This window comes from Oryzias latipes, chromosome 4, assembly GCF_002234675.1.
Source record: "Oryzias latipes chromosome 4, ASM223467v1".
Classification (NCBI taxonomy): Eukaryota; Metazoa; Chordata; class Actinopteri; order Beloniformes; family Adrianichthyidae; genus Oryzias; species Oryzias latipes.
In genome coordinates, this window is record NC_019862.2 from 19,712,878 (window position 1) to 19,735,066 (window position 22,189).

At 36.8% G+C, this 22,189-nt stretch overlaps 1 protein-coding gene across 1 annotated transcript in view; it reads left to right on the plus strand.

The window, feature by feature from the left end:
* The window catches only part of LOC101162515 (BMP/retinoic acid-inducible neural-specific protein 3), a 69,853-nt gene extending 49,410 nt beyond the window's left edge, over positions 1-20,443 (plus strand). Inside the window, exons 5-9 of the mRNA XM_023954378.1 lie at positions 933-1,038; positions 1,247-1,483; positions 6,430-6,652; positions 15,810-16,152; positions 19,155-20,443. Of these exons, the coding sequence (XP_023810146.1) occupies positions 933-1,038; positions 1,247-1,483; positions 6,430-6,652; positions 15,810-16,152; positions 19,155-19,925 (1,680 nt within the window). The 3' untranslated portion in view covers positions 19,926-20,443. The remainder of the gene's footprint in view (positions 1-932; positions 1,039-1,246; positions 1,484-6,429; positions 6,653-15,809; positions 16,153-19,154) is intronic.
* The last annotated feature ends 1,746 nt before the right edge of the window (positions 20,444-22,189 follow it).

Here is a 22,189-nt window from a genome sequence, read left to right on the forward strand (position 1 = left end):
AATCAAATTATTCATTTTTATGGTTTTAATATTCATGTGGACTTGAAGCATTGTTTCTCATTTCCTTAAACTCATATCAGAATAAAACCTCTCAGACAGGAAGCAAGAGTCTTCTAACATACACACATCTACTGTATGTGTGTATCTAAGTAGGATGAAATACATTACTTCCAATTTTTCTTTTTTTTACCTCATAAATGGTTATTTTATCAGTCTATGAACCTTTATTTTTTACCATTAGAAAGTACAAAGTATACCTTTAGTTGGCAGCCTTATGAGTTCCTGAGACCTTCAGTCCTTTATGATGGTGTTACTGATCGACTGACCCTCATTGTCTCGCCTCATCCATCTGTCGCTTTACACCAACTGTCCTCTGACAAGCCTGACCAGGACAAATCACTGAACGGCATACGGCGCCCCACAAGCACAAAGAGAGAAAAATGAGATCCGGTTGGATGCTCCTCGGCCCCCGAAAAAATGGAGAACGCTGAAATAAGACCTCCTCTTGCAAATGAAGTGGAAAAGGGGATTTTTATTGGAAGGCCTTTGTTGTAAAAGGTCAATCAAAACTTTTGCAATCAATCTCCGTGCAAATAATTGGAAAAAAAAGGAAATATGAAATAAACAGAGCGTTCTTGCATAAAAGTGACTGCAGCAAAGCCCTCTTACAGCAGTTTAGTGAAATCCAAATGAGTTTACCCCACTTTAAATTCATCTCACATTTATAAGCACAGTCGATTATGTTAAAAAATAAAAAAAAAAACTGCTTTCTTTTAATGCAACAGTGGAGAACATTAACATTGCACAAGGAACATTTCCTTTGGCTCATAAAACCAAAGTATTTTCTAAGGAGATATCATTGTGAGGGAATCTAACTTATCTCTGCAGTCAAATAAATGAGTTTTTTTTTTCTTTTGTACATTGTTGCTCAGGTGACGGAGACCAGAACGGGTCCTCTTGGGTGTAGTAACTATGACAACCTGGACTCTGTAAGCTCCGTTTTGGTTCAGAGCCCGGAAAACAAAATCCAGCTGCAAGGTTTGTGGTTGTTTTTATTTTTTGGTCTTTATCAATTCTGCTTGGATAAACAAGAAACAATAAAGGAAATTATTTCTTATGTAGGATAACAAAAAGAATTGCAGATTTTATAGACAGAGCTGCTGATTCAAAAGAAGCATGTACAAAGTTTCTCCATGAGTTGCTAGTTTTCATGGTGGTTTATTAAAACCAGTCTGATTTTTTACAGGCCTGCAAGTCATTCTACCAGACTACTTGAGAGAGAGTTTTGTGCTGGCTGCTCTGAGCTATATAACCTGCAATGGGGAGGGTGAGTTTGTGTGCAAAGAAAATGACTGCTGGTGCAACTGTGACCCCAAATTTCCGGAGTGCAACTGCCCCTATATGGACATTCAAGCTATGGAGGAGAGCCTGGAAAGGATCACAGAGACGTGGGGGATCCTTTACAAAGAGTTTGAGGAATCAGGTGAGAGGTCATGTGCAAACACTAATGAGTTTTAGCATTCTTACTAATGTGGAACACTTTATGTAAACTAAATAAAAAGAAGTGGGGGTGATGAGTATTTCACTGAGGATCATGGATTCTTCTACTCTTAAAAAAATAAACAACATGACGATTTGACATGCCATGAGTAAAAAAAAAAAATCAGCATCAGGTAGTGTAAAATAAGTCTGCCACAGATTAATCTGCCATAAAACCCATTTATTGCTGGAACATCCTTTCATATCACCGTGGAAACCGAAGTTGAATGGGAGCTCTTTGCACAATGTTTCGTTATTATTGCAGTGCTCGGTCACCCTGCCTTGGTCATTATTGCTCAGGTGAAGTCAAAATGGATGTCTTTTCTTTTTTTTCTTGTTCTTTAGGTTTTGCTGAAATATCGCTTAGTGCAATTACCCACTGAGTTTATATTTTAATAGCTGGCTGTGAAGCAAGGGCAGGAGCGTGCCCAGACTGCTGACATGCATCCGTGTCATAAACGTGTCCTTCAGCAAGGAATATCACAGCTTGCTTCTTTATCAGCAGAAGAAAATGCAAAGGAGTCACAGCAGTGACCCAAACTTAGATCAGGAATTCTGGGTCTTAGCTTTGCAGCGTTATCATTTGATCTTTTCTTTCACATTTACAGAAAGCATTTGGCATATATTTGCTGTCTGAACGTTTTAACACAAGAAGCGTGTTTTCTGAAAAGCTTTTCTACCTTTGTCTGGGTGTGCAAGAGAGTCTCTGGTTCTTCACTGCTTAATACACCATGGTTAGAAATAATCCTATAAGTTTAGTTAGAGCACCTTTTTCTTGTTTTCACAAAAATTATAGTTTGGTTGTTTGACATGACAGAGTATTAGGGTCAACATGAAAGACAAACTTATAATCAATATATGAGAATAAAGTCGTAAAAGTTTAAGAAAAAAGTCAAACATTTAGGAGAATAATTATATTAAAAAAGTCGTAATTTTACACAGAAAAAGCCATGCTTTTTCAAAATTAAAGTTGGTTGTGTAGCCCTTCATCTCCACTATGTGCAGACTAAATCTATAAATTTAGCCATTTATGGAAATACCTCAAGGCTTTATATTATCACAGGAATCTATGTCCAAAAATGCATTTGGACCTCTGCAATTATACCACCGCTGTAGGTACCATCACCATTCGGCCTGCAATAACCGTTCGGGGTCCTTTCGACTGAGGATAATGTCACACTATGGTAACCCCACTTGGCGTGGAGATCTGTTGGGGCTCTACATGTTTTCCTTTCATGTTTCCTTTTGTAACCTAAAGTTTTTTTCATTCATAATTTGTGTCTGAATTTTTTTGCCACAATTCACTTTGTAAAAAGATCTGTGGCTGTTACAATGAACCTGCTGCTCCACACGAGCAAGCTGTACAGTATCTCTGAGCAGAGCAGCTGGAATCTTGTTGCTTTGTGTTTGCAGGCAGGGAAGGTGCTTTGTTATAGTGTGCGGTCCGGAGAAGGGTTTGGACCGCAGTCTGTTCGGCTGCAAATGCACTTAATAGTAATCATAATGAAAAAAGCAAGTTTAGAAAATAATCTAGCTCTGTGTCGGAGCTCTGTTTGTTTACAACGGACCGCATAATATCTTCTTAGTAGTAATGTAATTTGTGCAGATCAATCACTATCTGACACGTCATCGGACCAACGGACAGCCAATTACATAATGTGATGTTAGAACTGGTCGAAAGACCCCAAACAGTTGTTGCAGGCCGAATCGTTATGGTACCTACAACGGCGCTGTAAACGCTGCGCCCACCCGAAATCCACACCTTGTGGGTCAAAAATCTCTTAAGAAAAACGCAAAATACAAACAGAGTATTGCCAAAACTTTGCTTTTGTCAATACCTAAGATCTAAGTTTCATACATGGTGTTTGAATTGAGGTGTTTGATAAACTTGTCACTTGAACAAAATAGGAAAATAAAGACAGAGATAGAAAAGTTACTGGAAGAGATTGTTAGCTTTAATGTGATCTAATCAGTAGCTTGAAAACTTTTCACAAACATGACTGGAAGAGAGAGAACATATGCTACTCTTGTAACTTGTATTTTAGTGTAGCTGTAGAGTGTAACTGCTTAAACTTTACCCTTGCATCTTATGTTCTGACCCAGTTTTTCCCCATGCTTCTCAAAAATACCAATGAAAAACCCATAGATGTGAGAAAACTAAGGCGTTTGCATGAACAAATTGGAATTATTGAGAGTAAGATGAGAAAACTATCTCTGTTTGCTCTGTTCTGCTGTCCCTCACCACTTTCACTTCACTAATGTTAATGTTAACGTGATTTTACTTGGGTTTATACTTTTATCAAATCTAGTGTTTATATGTGTTTATATGTATATGTTTGAGCGATGAATTCAATAAGATATGTAATTAATTTTTAATCTAACCCAAACATTGCTGTGAAAGTGCTTTCAGATAAAAAAAAAAAAAACAAAACAGTACAAACTCTTTCCTGAGCAATCCAAAAAAAATTATCAAAAACGTATTAATTCAACAAAAGATGTGTTAATGTGGGCTGCACGGTGGCGCAGTGGTTAGCGCCCTTGCCTCACAGCAAGAAGGCCCCCGGTTCCCAAGAGGCCCTCAGCTCTCATCTGTCTGCCTAGCTGTTGGACAGGACAAGTTAAGAAAAAAAAAAAAAAAAAAAAAAAAAAAGAAGGCCCCCGGTTCAAGTCCCGAGACACAACATCAATGGGGGACCTTTCTGTGTGGAGTTTGCATGTTCTCCCCGTGTATGCGTGGGTTCTCTCCGGTCTCTCCGGCTTTCTCCCACCATCCAAAAACATGCTTCATAGGTTAATTGGCAACTCTAAATTGACCCTAGGTGTGAGTGCGGGAGTGAATGGGTGTGTGTGTGAGGACATTCTACCCTGCAACAAACTGGCGACTTGTTCAGGGTGTCCCCCCTGCCTTCGCCCACAAGTGGCCGGGATAGGCTCCGGCAGCCCCGTGACCCCGAAAGGGATAAAACGGTATAGAAAATGAATGAAAAATGTGTTAATGTACCTTATTCTACAGTTTATCACAACACCAAGACAGTAGAAAAGATGGGTGATTTTATAGTTTCCTTTTACCTGTTTGGTGAATTTGATCATTATAAAAACTAGGGATGGGTACCGAGCCCCGGTATTGAACAAGCCCCGGGGCAACATTCTTCAAGACCGTAGTATCGTTAAGATCTGACCTCAACGGTTCTGCTATCGGTACTGGAGAAGTCGCATTTTTTGTGTCCCACAAGATATAAACGTTATCTGCCTTATTTAACTCACCAAGTCAGTCAATTTTCCGGTAATTAATGATGATATTAATTTCGCTATTCTCGCTGAAGAGGAGATGTCTGTCTGGCTATTTGTGTGCACGGGGGGCGGGACTGTTGTCCAGACAGCACGCGGCGTGCGCGCAAAATTAATTGAATCTGCACTATGGTGCCCCGACTATGATGACCGTATTTTGCGCTGTCTGTGTAGGATACACTGAGGAGCGCGGGGGGAAACAACTATCAGCTGCAGAGGATATAAACAGGTAAACAGGTAGAGAGGAAAAGCAGGTAGAGAGGCGGGGGAGGGGCTTGGCTTCAAACTGTCAGAGAAACACTGGCCTCAGATTGAAACGCAGCTCTCACTGCGGGAGTTGAAGCAGAGACTTTCTCTGGAATGACCTTATAAAACAAATTAAATAAATGTTTGAGTTCATATTTACATCATGACAGCAATATGTCAAAAGATTGCAGTTTATTTTTCTTTTATTTTTCTTTCTTATTTTTTCATGTATTTTACTTTTCAAATTGGAAAGTGTATAAAGTAAAATAATAATAATAAAATAATACTGAGGAAATACTTTATGTTCTTAATTTGTTATTTATTTATTTTTCGTCCTCAAAAAGTATCGATAAGACTATCGTTAAAATACCGGATCCATAAGTAGTATCATTAGAGGAGTAGTACCGTTAAAACCTTAACAATATCCATCCCTATTAAAGACTAGGATGAAGCAAAAAAAAGAAAAGAGAAAAAAGAAAGGAGGAGATGAGACACAGGGAGGAGACACCAGAGGAATCGAACAATTAAGACTTTTGACTTTGGTTCTAAACAGAGGGAAAGTTCAGCTCTCACTGCTTGTTTTAGTCAAGTAACAACAAAGACACACTCTCTGCTGTGGGAGAGCAAGATCACTGCAGGCTCAGTAGCCATGACAACGCTTTGCAATGCGTATCAAAGAGCCCCGTCTTTTGTGAACAAAAATTTAAACCTAAAAAGTAACTCGATTAAAGTACAGATATATTACTTTGGGAAGTCACAATGGTTAAAGCAAGATGATGCCCTTTTAAGTGTCCATCATCAGAGTTAAATGGACTTTGCAGAAGCAACTATCCCAAATGATCTGCTTTGTCCTTTATTTAAGAATAAACAGACATCTTGTCAGGAATTATCGCTTAAATAATAGATAATATAGATTAAAACGGAGATTAATCTTTTTTTGCATAACCACAGAAAGACACAAAGTTAAATTGTGAAGCTAAAATGCAAATTTCAACACAAGTATAAAACAATTTTAAAATAAGGGCATTAAAATTTTGTTTCCACCTTAATTCCATATTTGCTGAATAAAAGGTTAGAGTTGTCATAAAATTCTTCATAATTACCTTAAATTGTGCAACATTATGTGTTCATCAAAAAAGGGTTTTCTAATTAATTAAAAACTACTATTCTCATATAATTTTCTTCAAATGTGTTCATGCGTCTTTTATTTTCTTTGTTATAGCCAGCTTTTCTACTCATGCTGCTCTTTTTATAGGTGAACCTACATTCACCTCATGCTCGGTTGAAGTGGGTGTTGCCGAACACCAACATTTGTACAATATTGACACTAACAATAGTTTTGTCACTCTGTTATAGATGAATTCAAGGCTTTTTATACAAGGCTTCCCCAGAACTACTACCTGAACATGTCAACTATACAGCACTTGTGGTCCACGGACAGCTCCTTTCAGTGGCGGTATGAACAGCTGGAGAACAGCGTGCGCGTTTTAACCAAGCGAGCCCAGAGAGTCATCTTCAAGCTTTTCAGTCTCAGCAAAAGATGTCACCGACAGCCACAAGTTCGCATGCCAAGAGAGCGGTGAGAGTGCATTCCATTCGTCTCTATTACCTTTGCACACATCATTCCTGTACTGTCGTTTATTCTACACCTCTGAAACTTTCCAAAAGTTTCAAACAGCTCATAATTTAAACTTCTCTTTTTTTCACCTTTCCATCAATTACAAGAACAGAAAAGAAAATCTATGTCTTTCAAAACAAACAAGCTGCACTGGCATTTCAACTAAAAACAAACAGATTCTGGGAAATCTTTACATTTGACAAACAAAGCAAATCATTTTAGTCTGATTTACCAATAAATTACTGCATTATTCATATTTGCCTGCATTGAGGACTCCAGGGTTGCAGGGATTTCTGAAGAAGGTTCAATTGTATTCCATAGACCTTTTCACAAAATGAGATGTGTGGGCCTTTCTCTTTAAAATTCCTGAGTTGTGCTGTACTGGATGCAATTCAAGAACACACTCAGACTTTTTTATTTCTTTTTGTCTTTAGAAGATGTTCATTCTACACCTCATTGAGTTTCCATCACAGTACATTCTCACCATCATTTTTTTAAACATCTAGAGCTTTGATGCAAACATGCACATAGACACAGCCAAAATTGGCCAGAGTTTAATATTCCATGTCCATGTTGAACTCTCGCTTCTATAGTAAAGCGTATATGAAGGCCATTAATATGCTCTTAGAACTAGCTTTCTATCACTGCAAACTTTTTCTTAATAAAATTTTACCTTTTAAAAGGTAAAAAAAAAGTAACAATTCTGATTAATTTTAGAGGAAGTAAATTACCTTTTTTATTTACCAGTACTTACAAAAATCTGTTTGCTTTTTTTTAGCACCTGTTAAACATTTAAGAACAAAGCCTCATTGGAATCTTGAGGAAATATTAGAAATGTAATAGTGTGTGCTAAAGAATTCTTTCAGATTTGAGGCTTACTGACTGTGATAGAATTCCTGCTCTTACATTGAGAGATGGTGGATTCAAACCACAATTGAGACATGCCAAAGACTAAAAATACTCCCCGGTTTCTACCTGTTTGACATAGTTTAAAGCCTTGCAGCTGTGTCTATAGCTCTCTGGGTGACTCAACAGCATGCGGGGAGCACATTCCACACAATCAGGTGTGTGACAACTAGGACTTTATACAATGTTTTGGTAAGTTTGGTACAAAGATCAAATGACCACAGGTTACCATACCCCACCACCCCTTTTACCTTTCTTATGCCTTAGTCACATGCACCTATACATGGTAATTAGTACTACCGAAATGAGTAGTGCAGGTTTTTTTGGGTTGTCCAGGCCCATAGAGAGTCTTAGACAGGAGGGGCTACCTCCTTAGAGGAGCTCGGTCTTGCATTTCCTTTGAGGATTCTACCCGAATGGCCGTTTTAAAGATGGAACTTACCATTGTCATCCGTATTGTAAATGTAATGTGTAGTATTTGTAAGGATAATGTAAGTAACACTTACTTATGACGTACAGCTGGTGCTCTTTACACAGCATCATTAGAGAGATGTGTGCACTGGCTCCTTATTGACTTCATGCAAACACTGTGTGGAGAGAAAATAGACCCACTGGATTTGTGTTAGCATTATTCTTGATTTGTAACTTACTCTGCCTGTTTGTGTGTAACATTCCATTTGTGTGTGTTTAATTCTTAATTTGTGTGTGCGTAATTTGTGATTTGTAACTCTTAGAACACATTGTGTGCATAACTGTGGACTTGCAGTGAGTAGAAGTATCTGGTATACCTTGTCAGGTCACACGTTTTTTTTTTTTTTTCTCCACGCTCCTGTTTAGATTAAATTTATTAAATGCTTACCGGTATGTTTCTGCCAACAAGCCCAGTTTCCTGCATTTTGGCTCCTAAACCTGCACTTCCTGACAGCTGTATCCAATGTGACTCTTGTTCTAAATTGGGATTCACAGCTAAATTCTCTTTTGAATCCTATTCTATAAGCAGAGACTTTTGTTGCGATTGGAAAGATTTTAAAACAGAAGATTGTGGAACTGGATGATACAGAGTTTAAAAAAAACATTTTTAAATCAGAAAATATTACGTTAAACAGATACATTTAGTCACAGACCTGTAGTGAGGAAGCTATGAACTTGCCATAAATACTGTTCATTTATTTTGGAATTCCCTCTGTGTTTTATTTTGAACCCAGTACCCAACTTCCGATCCCTGCACGACTTGCTCTGTGTTGAGTTGATGTGCTGCTCAGATGTCTGCCTAAAGAAGAAACAAACTCTTTGACTAATAGAGTGCATTTTTCTTACGTATGAACCATATTTAAGATCGTTCAATCAGTGGATTGTTACTAGTTGACCAGAACTCTCAGATACTGTCGCGTCGTGTCTTTGGTTTTCCGTAGAGTAGTAGATTCTCTCGCTGTCCACGGCTGTCCCCAACTCTCTGGTGGCTATGAGTCCAAGCAGAGCCGCAAAGACAGAAGAGGTGGCTAAGAACCCCCATATTACAAGAAAATGGGTTTGATAGAATACTGGGCATGTTTTTTTTCTTGTCTCTAACAGAAATGTATTAATGTTAAAGCAAAGCAAAAAGAAAAGAAACAAAAAAAAGCAGGGCACTAGGGCACTTTTTTTATTGACGAGGCAAAAAAGGCAGGTGCTCAAGCACCCCTAGGGCCCGATATGTGCACGTGCCTGGTGTAGATGTTGCATTTAAATTCTGCTAGAATGCTGGGTCATCAGATATTTCTTATCAGCCACTTTGAACTTAGATTTGAACTTAGATTTTGAATAATATCTAGTAGAAATGTGACTGGACTGCCCCTGTCCAGCATAAGTTCAGTTGTGACTAAGGGATTACTTGTCAAATGACCAAGAGAGTTAAAAACATAAACAATTTAGCAACAAATTTTAGATAATTTGTCAGAAAACAAGCTTTATGGTCAGATCAAATTAACAGACAGTATAAAGACCAGTGGTAAAGACCAGTAGGGATCTCATTTTCTTATCCATCTCTAAATTTCCCTTTTGGATTTGGTATAAATCTATGACCTTTTTCCAAAAAGGTGGAGGAGACTAGCACAAGAAAAGGTGCGGGTAATTTGTTGACAGAAATTATACTAGATGAAACCAAAAGTGAACTAAGATTATGAAAATAAAACAGAAATGACCATCAACTGTGGTCAAGGTGAACATGTTACAGAACAAGCAAACATTAGCAACAAAATAAAACACCTAAACAATGCACTGTACTGCTAATGTAATTTCTTTAGAACAGCGTTTCTGGAGAAGGAAAAGCAAAAATGAGACGGATCTTCAACATTATGCAAGCGCAGTCTCTGCAGTTGAGTGAAGACAGTCATTAACCACAGAGCGGAAAACACTCACTTTTTTTGTCAGAGAAACTGCAGGCATTCCATTGCTATAAGTTGAAGAGGTGTTTTCACATGGTGGTGCATCCAACCATCAATGTCTGCCACACCGCCTTCAATTTTTCGGCTGCAACCGTAGCGGCGACAGCACATAGATCAGCTGTCAGATTAATCTATATAGCTCTCTTCATGTCCTGCCGTTTATTCTTTGCTCTCCTTGTTCTGTGGAAGTGTTCCCCCTTCTTAATTGTTCGCGTTCATTGCACCCCATTGCCAAAACACACATTAATCACCGATCCATGCAGTTGATACTCCCACCCACTTTGCCAAGAAGTTTCGTGGCCCTTATCCAAGCAATGCTCATCTGCGTCATCAATTTTGATGCTTCTGCCTCTTTATAAGTTCAGTCTCAGTGGAAAGAGATATGGAGTGGGTTGTTTGTCAGTTTGCCTTGGAGAGAAACACAGGCTCCCCCGTTAACATCCTGTTCTCAGCAGTTGGAATAGATGAGACGTGTGATTGATTTTCTTTTTTCTTCTTTCTTGGGGGTTACTTCTGCACTGTGCTGACAATTATGAGCGAAGAAGGCAGTCGTAGAAGCAGACAGCTGGGCTTTTGTTAGGCAGATAATGATAAGACAGACACAGCAGACTTTTTGCCCAAACTTTGGCCATTAGGTTTAATGAAACAGATTGTCGTCCAAATGAGGGCTTCAGTATTTTTTTTTATTGTTGGCTTATACATTGATTTTTTATGCAATAGGTTCACCCTTAAAAAGGTAGCCAATTTACTAATCTTTCTAAAAAGCACTGTCAACTTTTTAAATGAAAATAAAAATTATTCCAAAGAAGATGACTGTTTTTTTTAAATACCTTGAGTGTGTTTCTTGTTTTGTTTTTTGTTTTCTTTTTTGCTGGACCCATCTATCCAATGACGAAAAAAGGCCAAAAACTTTAATCAAAGTATTCAGTGACTTTTCTCTTGTTTTTTGTTCTTTTATTGTCTGTAGTAAAGCTTTGGTCGTCTTCTTTGGTGGGGTGAATAGCAAAGCAGATGGAGGACCGTTTGTCATTGAGTAGGACTATTTTCTGCTTAAAGTGGAGTGAGTACATAAAACGCCCTGAATGTTGGAAAATAGTCTTTTTGTTGTTCAGAAAGGTTCCTGAATGAATTGAATGCATCATGTTCCAGTGGTGCAGAAACATTTTAAAGTAATAGACTCCAACTGGATTTCCATGTGGAAATGCTCTTTTATGTACCAAGAGTTATCATTTTAATTTGACTCCATGTACAAGTATGCTATGAAGGGGGGGGGGGGGGGGGGGGGTACCAGTGGAAAGCTCTGGAAAGCTGCAATGACAGAAATAAATGATGTTTTGACCTTATTTTTTGACAACATTCAGTGTGGAAGGGCATAAGGGCTCATTTCTACACATTTTTGTATTTTGTCATTTCTACTCTTCTACAGAATAGTTTCACCCTTGGTAAACATCTAAATCCCCAGTAAAAGAAAACAAAAACAAAAAACACTATGATGTCCCACAATCCCTTGTGGCAGAGCAGTCAAATAATGCCTTGTCTGACAACTTTTGTGATTAATTGGTTTTCTTTTTCTTTCATGCATTTGCCGTTTTGTTGCAGTCATACTAATTAGGATTTATGACAATCAGCATGTTTGGACAAAAGCATGCATTCTTTATGTGCTGCTTGTAGCTTGTGTTCTGTATACTTTTTATGTTTTATTTATTTTTTACCTGGCCTGTTAATGTTACCTCCCTTTTTAATGAGATGTTGTTTTTACCACATTCATCATGGAGCCCACATAAAAAGCAGTCAACATAGAAAGGAAAATATATTGAATGCGTCCCCTTTGAAGTACAACATGAATGGAAAAAAAATCAGCTGGCAGATGAGAGTTGAAGCATATTTTACTGCAAATATTTAACAAAAATGTCACATTTGAGCTCAACTGACCAAACAGTCCAAATTCACGTGATTCCTGGCCAACAGGACACATGTGCACTCTTAGACTGTTTTATTATGGCTTACTTTTTTTCTAATACAGCTTTGATTGGCATCTACAATTTGAAATATTTCTTGGCTGAGTTATCGGCACATTCTACCAATGATGTAGTTTTGAGCGATAGCCTAAAACAAAAGGTTTGTCACCTTGCCTCCTAAAACGGAGAATAATCACCTTCACTTTTTGATGATGAAATCTGAAAAGATACCGTACTGTAATTTTAACATGGAAAAAAAAAGAAACAAAACTTTAGGCATTCCACCAGTATAGTCTTTCACAAACTGGAGAGCTTTTGCCAATCTTCACTTCTAGAAGACTCTGATTCTGTAAGACATCCTTTTTAAGGCTAATTGAGTTATTGACCTTACATCAGATAACCTCATCAGTTGGTAGATGTTTTCTCAGCTGATTTTTTTAATATATTGCTTTTTTTTTCAGCTATTTGGTTTCTTCTCTGTGATAAGATCTGTTGTGAAACTGGCTATTTTAGGTGGATTTTGCAGTGTTCAAAGTAATGACCCATTATTTGTCAGTTTTATAGTTTTATGTCATTTATTTTATTTGTTCAGGGCTTTCAAATTTTATATGTGAATTGTTTTGACCAAAAAAATGAATATAAAAGATATTTAATTGGAATGGCTTGGCATGAATGGGACATACACAGGAAACTTACTTGATTAAATAGATTTTCTGTGAAAACAAATTTAATTTAAATGGTCGTGTAATAGTAGCTGGAGTTCACAAAAAAAGATAAACAAAAAAGCATCATCTACAATCAGAATGTTTAAAAGCTTCTATTTCATTTAAAAAAACTAAGAATACAATTTTTTTAGGTTTATTCTTAATTTGTTTCTTTAAATTATTAAACAGTTTTAGTCAGAATTAAAGAGCATCATGCTGGGCTATGAGAAGTAGTGTTCACTTGGTTTTGTTAGCTTAGACCATTCACACCCAAATCAACAGCTTGAAAATACTAATGCACAAACATTTGCCAAAGTCATGTTTTCATAAGTCTGCAATCATTGCAGCAGATTACAGCACAAAGAAGATTGATAATGACAAATTTAATTATAGGGACATTATTAAAGAGGGAAGCATCAGAGGAAGGCGGGAGAAACATCCAACTTAATTGACAGTCTGATGAAAACATGATCCATTTTGGCAGCTAAACAGCATCGAGATAAGACACGACCCAAGGTGCAGGAATCCACTCAAAAGACAAGTGCAGGGGCAAAGACTCAAACACAAACTGTCTGAGATAAATTTGCTGATACAAAAAAAAATGGAGAAAAGAAAAGGAAAAAAGATAACAGAAATTTAAAATGCCTTGGACAAAAAAAATACGAAGAAAGGAAATTAGCAAAATTAATAATGTGCAAAAAAATTAGTTACAAGTAAAACGAAACATGCCTTACTCACAGTAACCACCCTAACAGAAAGATAAATCATAACAAACAGAAAACGAATTAGTTTCTATGACTGCAGAAAATGTTGTTGGATCGTTTTGTCTGGACTCAACCAAATATTTTCAATTGTACAACAGGGTCAGGAACAGGTGGAGTCGGGCCCAAAATCTAGAAGAGCAGGTTTTGACACATAAAATTAAACATGAGCAAATAAGAGAGAACCAAATAGAGGGGATAGCAGCGGATGAATTGAAATGGGCCAAAATGACGGTGATTCATTTAAATGAAGACTGCAGTGGACAATTACCTCGAACCTGGAATAATGTACAACGTACCAAACCAGAAACACTCACAGGACAAAAAATAAGAAAACGCCCTGAATTCAAACAGAGTAAACAAGAGACCACAATCCTCAAAATTACTGAATTCAAAAATATTTACCTGAAATGGTGGTGTGATGGTTTAGCCATATTGCACATTTTTATGTTTATTATAAGTAGACTTTGAAAAAAGTGCAAAAGGACTTGATGTAGGCTTGATTTAAATCAATCAACAACTTGTACAAAAAAGAAATTCAACTAAACCGAAAAGTGACTTAACACCATGTCTTCACCACAGCAGCGAAGACGTTTTTACAGCCCAGCAGAACTAAACCAGCAGAACTAAAACACAAAATGTCAAATATCATCTTGATGTATCCCTTTAGTGAAAAATTGCTTTGTTTTCTAGAACACAGTTTCTGCAGAGCGGCAGTAGATCTGAGTTTTGGATGGGACTATTGTCGTATATTATGCCAACCTCCCTTGCACCCTTTAGTCATCCATCTGTTTACGTATCTGTTTACCCTCAATCTAACATTACCCGTTTAACAAAATGACAAGCAATATTGGGTCAGATGCCGGGTTGGATGAGGAAAATGAAGATGTTCATGGATCTATTTGTCTACTAGTGGATGCATCCAAATGAAGCGGAGCAGGGAGATTGTGGCTTGCCCTAGTAGATTCTACATCACACCTAAAGCTCCTGATTTACAAATACTTGAATAAAGAAATGGGCAATTTTAAGCTTATTTTACTTTAAATTTTCCTAAAATGTGGTACAAAATCAGTTTCTGGAATTTTATATCCCAACATTTTACAGGAATTCAATCTTTGGAGAATTTGCTACAATGTGAAACCAAATTGTACAAAGTCTTTGCTCTTTTTTTTATTTTTTTATTTTTTACCTGGAAGCCAACAAAAATCAAAAAAAGGTAATCCAATGTTTCTCAACATTTTTTTGGCCACCTTAAATTTTTTTTTCTTTATGTCCACCAATTATAATACATTGTCATAATAATCCAACTTTATCTTTGGAAGTAGTAGAAATATGCTGAACTTCTAATTAAAGAGAGAACATTTTCCACGTTTATATCTTCTTTTTAATGGCTGCTTAAAGTTGTCATGAAAAGACAAATCCTTGTTTTTATTTTAGGGTTATTTATTTATTGAGTACACTGTGGTTTAAAACAGCAGCACAGTGGGAGAGAAGTTGTGGCATAAAGGCCGTACATAATCACACCAGGGGACTAGCAGTACAAATGTGCCCTTGTCCTGACAACAGATTTGCTTTGCTGAAGCTGTAGGAGGGGAAATACCTAACCTGCAGGTGGCCTGTGATAGAGAGAGAGAGTCTTTTTGGTTTGTTTCCTATGACTTTTCCTATCTCTGACGGTTTTTGTAATCCAAATCAGTGATGTTCTAAGGTCCAGCTAGCCAGTTTAATTTAAATATGATAGAAAGATCCTTTAAAAAGATCCCTCCCAAAAAACACTTTGAGATTGGAATACAGTTTACCTCAATACAACCTTATCAAAGAAGTTATTTTTCCATGAGAAACCTAGCGGTAAATTCAGAGTTTTCCTCCTCTTCACTCAGTAAAGCGAGGGAAGAGGCATAAAGGGATCACAGCTGAGAAATTGCAACAGAGGGGAATCAAACTGCAGTTTACATGGGGGAATCGTGTGCATTTCTGCGACTATGTCACCCCGCGGCTGCAGTGCACTTCTTATATTCATGTTACAAACTGATCAAAGACAGCTTCCTCTCTCTTGTGTCTTTCATTTTCTTCCCTAACACTTTCTGTGCTTAAAGTCTTTGCAAATGCAACTCCAACTGAAAGGAAATTAATAAAACATCCACAACAATACCAGAGAGCCAGAAACATGTAGAATGATCTTGCTTAGAAGCCAGATTTTTCTTTTTTTTTTTGCTTAAAATTGCAATTTAATTGCCAACCTATATGTTTTATTTTATTTATTTTTTTAATTACAATATCAAGCATGCACTGACTAGTTGAAAGATGAGTGTGGACTTTTTTCTTATCCCTTTTGTTTACATATCTTTAATTTTTTTCTCATGCAGGTCTCGGTCCTATTGGCTCGGTCATTTCCAGTCTCTCCTATACTGCTCAGAGAACAATCAACTCGGCACGTTTTCAGAGGAGCTCCGCAGCTGCAGCTGTCGATATGAACACATCCCCTGTCAGATGCCTTCACCCTGCGTGGTTGGGGAAGGTTCCGGCTGTGCATCATGCACACCAGACAACCTCACCCGCTGTGGGAGCTGCAACCCAGGCTTTGCCCTGGTGCAAGGGGTCTGCAGGCCTTTGGTGGCAGACTCCACAGAGAACTACTTAGGGTTTGAGATGGACCTCCAGGATTTGGAGCTGGGCTACCTACTCCAAAGAGCAGACAGACGGCTGGAGGTAAAGGTTTTCTTAAAATATGTTAAAGTTTGGGTAATTTGTTAAGTTATAGATGCTTAAACAGAAAAGCCATGAATGTTGATTTTGTGCCTCATTTCTTGGAGTTAAAGAGAGTCACACCACCGGATTGTTGATCATCTTTATAGTTTTGTGAGCTTATAGGTCCAGCTTAACCCTGTAATTGGCAGTGGATCCGTTAATAATAATTGTTAGACATATGGCTGTTTGTCACATAAACACAACTTGTCACCCAAACAGAAAAACATTGGACTCAAGAGATGTTCTTAACTCTGGATAAGAGGGAAAAGATATGCAACTTAAAACAACTGAGCCTGGAGGACCCCTTTTAAAACTATCTGCTATGGAATCATCCTTGATGATGAGATAAGCAGCTTCTTTCAATAAGCAGAAATCTTAGAAATGTAAAGTTTTTTTTTTTTTTATTCTTTTGTTTTGTTTTTTTTTTGTTACAGAAAAATGTCAATAAATAAGTCTTATATTTTGCTGAAGACATACTTTCATAAGCTCAAACCATAAATGAGCATAGCATGGCATAGATACTAGTAGTGGTAGGGCTAGGAGAAGAGCCTGAAAAAATGTCTAGAGTGATGAGAGAAAAAACATTCTTGAGTTTAAAGGCAATAATATGATTGTGAATGACTGAGAAGAAAAGGCGGGAAATGTAGCTAGTGTTTTTCAATAATAAAGAAAAAAATTAGGGTGCTTCTTTTTTTAATCAATAACATCTGACTGCAATGCATATTGATAAATATGGTCCGTGTCAAATAGAATTAAATCAATCCATTTATTAATTTATTATCTATACTTTTGTGTGATTAGAGGGAGGGGATGCTTATTCGAACAACCGAATGTATTCATACTTGCCTCTAAGGGGCAATTTCTAATGTCCCACAGCAAAGCTTGAGTACCAGAAGAAACCCAGCCAGGATTTGAGCCAAGGCCTTTTTGTTGTGAGGCAGCAGTCCTTGCAGGGGACGTCCAAAAAGTGTGAAAAATAAATAGCCACTTCTTCTCACATACATGTCCCAGTACGGTTTTGGTTAACCCCCAAAATAAGAAAGAGATATACTTTTAAAAAGACAAATCCAGCTGTATCAAACAAAAAGTTTCAAAAAAGAGAGAAGAACATTTGTTAAACTGTAATTTATCCAGTGACATCTGGTTTGCTGTCATCTCATGTCTAAGAAATGAACTTCTGCCAATTCATTTTGGAAACTTCTTACAACAACTATGATGTCAGTGTTGTGCAATCCAATCCTCAAGGGTATGCCTGACTGTTTGATGAATTTTTACATGTAGAAATGTGATGTGTTTTTTTTTCATCTTCCTCGGTTGAAATTTTGTTTAATTCCACCAAAGATGTTTTTGATCTCCAGAAAGAAATAAACTTAGGTCCACTGCGTCCCTTTAAGTCTGACTGTGTGTGCAATCCAAAACTTTGTGACTGTATAACACATCATTAGTATTGTAGCCAATGTGAAGTGAACAGCTTTACGTTTCAAGAAAAAAATAAATAAACAGGAGTTAAGTAGGACACAGAAAATTTTTTTGAGGACAAAAAAATAAAACTTTAGTTATAGCAAACATTGACATCCAGTTTGTTAGCACATATGGAAAAAAAAATAAGAAAGGATCTTTTGAACAACAATCTCCAAGACACATCAAATCATGACATATGCAATTTTGCAAGTCATTTTGTATTCATTTGTTTTAAATGACTACATTAGATTTTAGGGGTTTTTGAATAGTGTTTTGTTTTTTTCTCTGTTAATCACTTTAAACACAACACAACACATACCAGCCTTGCATTGCAAATATGACATATTTCTAGATTTTTACTGTCAATTTACACCAGCCATTAGTGTTTCTGAAATATTGGTTTATACATAATTTAAAATATTGTCAAATAATACAATTTTAACAGTATCAGTTTAGTTTGTGTCAATTTCTAAGTGTAAGAACTTTTTATGTGTCCAATAACCTATTTAAGAAGCTTGAGCTTGACTGATCAGTTGATGCAGGCAAAACACAAGTGTAACTTAAACCTAAAAGCTTAAGGAACTCATACTAAATGTAGAAAGAAAAAAAAACTGGGTATCTGGTGGCATTATATGATTAGAACTTTTTTGTTGTTTTGAGCCAAATTCATTTTTTTTATAATAGGCTTTATTTTTTAGATAAATGTACCTCTAAGATGTTCCATTTAAGCTCTCTGTGCTTTTCTTTTACTTGTATTTATTGTCTGAGGGGTTTGTGACCCATGAGTGCATTATGAAGTTAAAAGGATAATGGCTAAATTACGCTCTTTGCATTTCAATGTCAACATGTGTCCTTGGTGTACATTTAGATTTTAGACCAAGTTCAAGGAAATGTTTAGAGAAATGATTCATGTGGATCAGTGTGCTGCCTTTGTTTTGTGCCATTAGACCAGCACATTTTTTTAAGTTTATGTTGGAGTAACACATTTTTTCCATTTACAAACGAGCTGGAAAAAAAGCTTTTTTTTTACTCAAACATTTTCTAAAAAAATTGTAAATACTCTCTGGTTAAAACATTTATCCAATCTGCATAAAACCCTTAACATTGATTAAAAGAAAATGTTTAAAAAAAGTATGTATTTGACCTGAAAACTTTGATTTATGATGGTAGCTTTAACGAGTTTTTCTTAGTTTTCACGTCTGTGCTCTAGCTATAAATGGTGCCATCAAGTAGCAAAAGGAGAGGTCTATGAGCAACATGAACTTTATAGCTTTCATACAGAATTTAGAACCATATTTTCAAAAGTTTGCCAGGCCTCAAAACATGCTAAATGCTGTACTATGAACCAACACATCACATACCAAAAATAGCACAACTGTAGTCTAAAATAGTGTGAATTAAAAACTTAAAATATATAAGGTTGGTACACTAAATGGAATAATTAACATTTAAAGCTTTTTAATACAAACACTGATTCATTTGTGTCTGTGTTTGTCTTTTAGGTTCATGCAATTTTCATCAGCAATGACATGCGTCTCAACAGCTGGTTTGATCCATCATGGAGAAAGAGGATGCTGCTTACACTGAAGAGCAACAAGTACAAGTCCAACATGGTCCACATGTTGCTGGGAATATCCCTCCAGATCTGCCTTACAAAAAATAGCACCCTGGAGCCCGCTCTCACTCTTTACATCAACCCATTTGGTGGAAGCCACTCAGAGAGTTGGTACATCCCTGTAAATGAGAACAGCTTTCCAGACTGGCAGGCCACTAAACTGGACCTACCTTTTGAATGTTATAATTGGTCTCTGACATTGGGCAACAAGTGGAAGACTTTCTTTGAAACCATTCACATCTACCTTCGTAGCAGGATAAAGACCCACAGTGGGGGAAACGATAGCGTTTACTATGAACCCATTGAAATAACCGACCCTGCTCAGAGTTTGGGCTACATGAAAATCAACAGCATCCAGGTTTTTGGCTATAGCATGCACTTTGACCCAGAAGCAATCCGTGACTTGATTCTTCAGCTGGACTATCCTTACACCCAGGGCTCCCAGGACACGGCCATTCTTCAGCTCTTGGAAATACGAGATCGGGTGAACAGGCTTTCCCCTCCAGGTCAACAAAAGTTGGACCTGTTTGCTTGTCTGCTCCGTCACAGACTCAAACTGACGGCCAGTGAGGTGGTTCGCATTCATGCCTCCTTACAGGCCTTCAGCTCACGTCTGCCTAACACGATGGATTACGAGACCACTAAATTGTGCAGTTAACAGCTGCTTGAGAGGAGAGATTGGTTGTAAATGGCTGCAAGGAAAACTCCTTGAGATAAAAATTGTGGCCTTTGTGGTACAGTTGCTTTTTCAGTCTCCATGGATTTGCCAAACTCTGTAATTAATCCAGACGATCAGCTGTGGACAGCTGAAGAATGTATTCAAACCGGCGGTTTGTGGATGCAGTACTATACATAGAGACTGGGCTGGACCAGGGAGGAAATGCACAACTGTTACAAAAAAGAAAAAGAAAAAAAAGGAAGGAGATTTTAACTTTGAAAACATCCATCAAGCCGAAAACCATACTGTTCCAAAATGACTCTGCTCATTTATACTCTACGCACCAACAGCAGGTGAATGGACAATTCCTGGTCAAAATGGTACAGTCTTTGTTTGTAATTTTTATATGTTTCTTTGCTTTAGTGACAGTGCACTTTCCATGAAGAACAGATTATTGTGGTGTCAGTCAAGTTCTTTTGTAGATAAATTGATATTAAAACACATAATGTTAAAACAGATTGTTGCTGTTGAACATTTTTTTATGGTAACTAATTGGGTTTTAAATGCATGATTTTTCTAATAATATATAAATATATTAGCTTCTGACAATACTTTACACAGATTTTCTTTAATAATACAAAGACTTTACAGAGAAGTTTGATTTCAAGATTCAACAAAACATCCGAGACAAAACTCTTGTCATTACTTGGTCAGTAAATATTATTTTTTAATTATATATATTTGCATATTTATTTATTTAATTGGATCCACACAGAAGTCTTGGCTGCAAAATCTAAAAGAGATGGGCAAACATTTTTTTAAGTCAAATGTATGGAGCAGATATGAGCCTTTCTTCAAATTCAAGATTCAATTTAGGTTCGTTCTAAAAGTGTTCTTATTCAAGAGCTTGATAACTCTTTTTAAAATTCAAATGTGAAGCAATATTTCAAAACCATGTAGTATTTTTATTTGAGAAATGAAATCAAAGCAATTATAACACATTGCCTTGACTTGATGACTCATTGAATATTTTTTAGTATCGTCAGTTCTGAAAAAAAAGGTGATCAGTTTGTTCTGATTGCATTTTTAAGATTGGCATTTTTACTGATGAACATGTGGCTTCATAATGTCATTTGTGATAATGTAAAATTTGCTAAAAAAAATGGAACACTCGCAGAAAAATAATTCAACTCTTTGTTTTTGTTTGTTTGTTTTTTCTATTGTATTTTATTTTTTGTCACGTAAATTCACTTGTGACCATAAAATAGTAAAGGTGGCGACCACTTTTTTGGGCACATTTTCATTCTGATATTTTTGCTAAAAATAAAAATGATTGAATTTACACTTTGACTTAAATAAAAATAGCAAAAATTTTAATTCCACTTTTTTGAATTGTCAAATTAAAAAAAACAACTTTTTTTTTCCCCCAAATTAAGCAACCTGCACATCCAATACACAAATTAGTTCAGTCTTTGTGGGTTACAGTGGAGGTGTTCTTCAGTTTGCCATTTCAGCTGTGCAGTAGCTGCCTTCTGTTTATTACATGTAAGCACAACCTGAGGTCTTTTACACTACACTACTACACTACAGTACTTTTAAAATCCCCAATGTAATCAGAAATGTGTGTTCAAATGGGCCCTGCCAACAGAGGTCAAGGATGCACTGGATATAACTCAGGTTGAAAAGATCAGGCGTTAGACTGACTGAAGGGAGTGTGGCCTCTGATATTGTACTGCTGGCATGCTGCTTCGCTGTGTGGCCACTTTTAGACCAAATAGAAATTAGCTCAGGCAGCATCCTCAGTTCCACAAGAATGCAAAACAACCCATTAGCAAACTCTGCCGGCAAGACTCGCCTGACTGGCTGTGTCAGCATGTCAGAGCTCCTAAATGGAGCTTTTCTTAAAATCAGAGTTTCTTTATATATCTTTTTTTTTTTTTTTTACTTTAAGTGCAGTCTTTTCGTAACATAAAAAAGCTAAGCATCATTAGTAGCCATATTTCATAGGAAGGTTAAATAAAATAAAACTACTTTTATTGTAATTACAAGGATGAAGTGTACACTGTTTCTGCGTGTCAGCTGTATTTAACCCTAAAATTTCCAGCTCTTTATTAAAAAAGAACCCTGCTTTTGTTGGTAAAGTGTTGCTCGCAAAACTATTTCCAAACATTCACAGATATATTTATTTATTTTTTTCTTATTTGCCTTCCCTTCTAGTTTAATTTTTAGAACACAAAAACATTTAAAAATAGCAGAACTTCTTT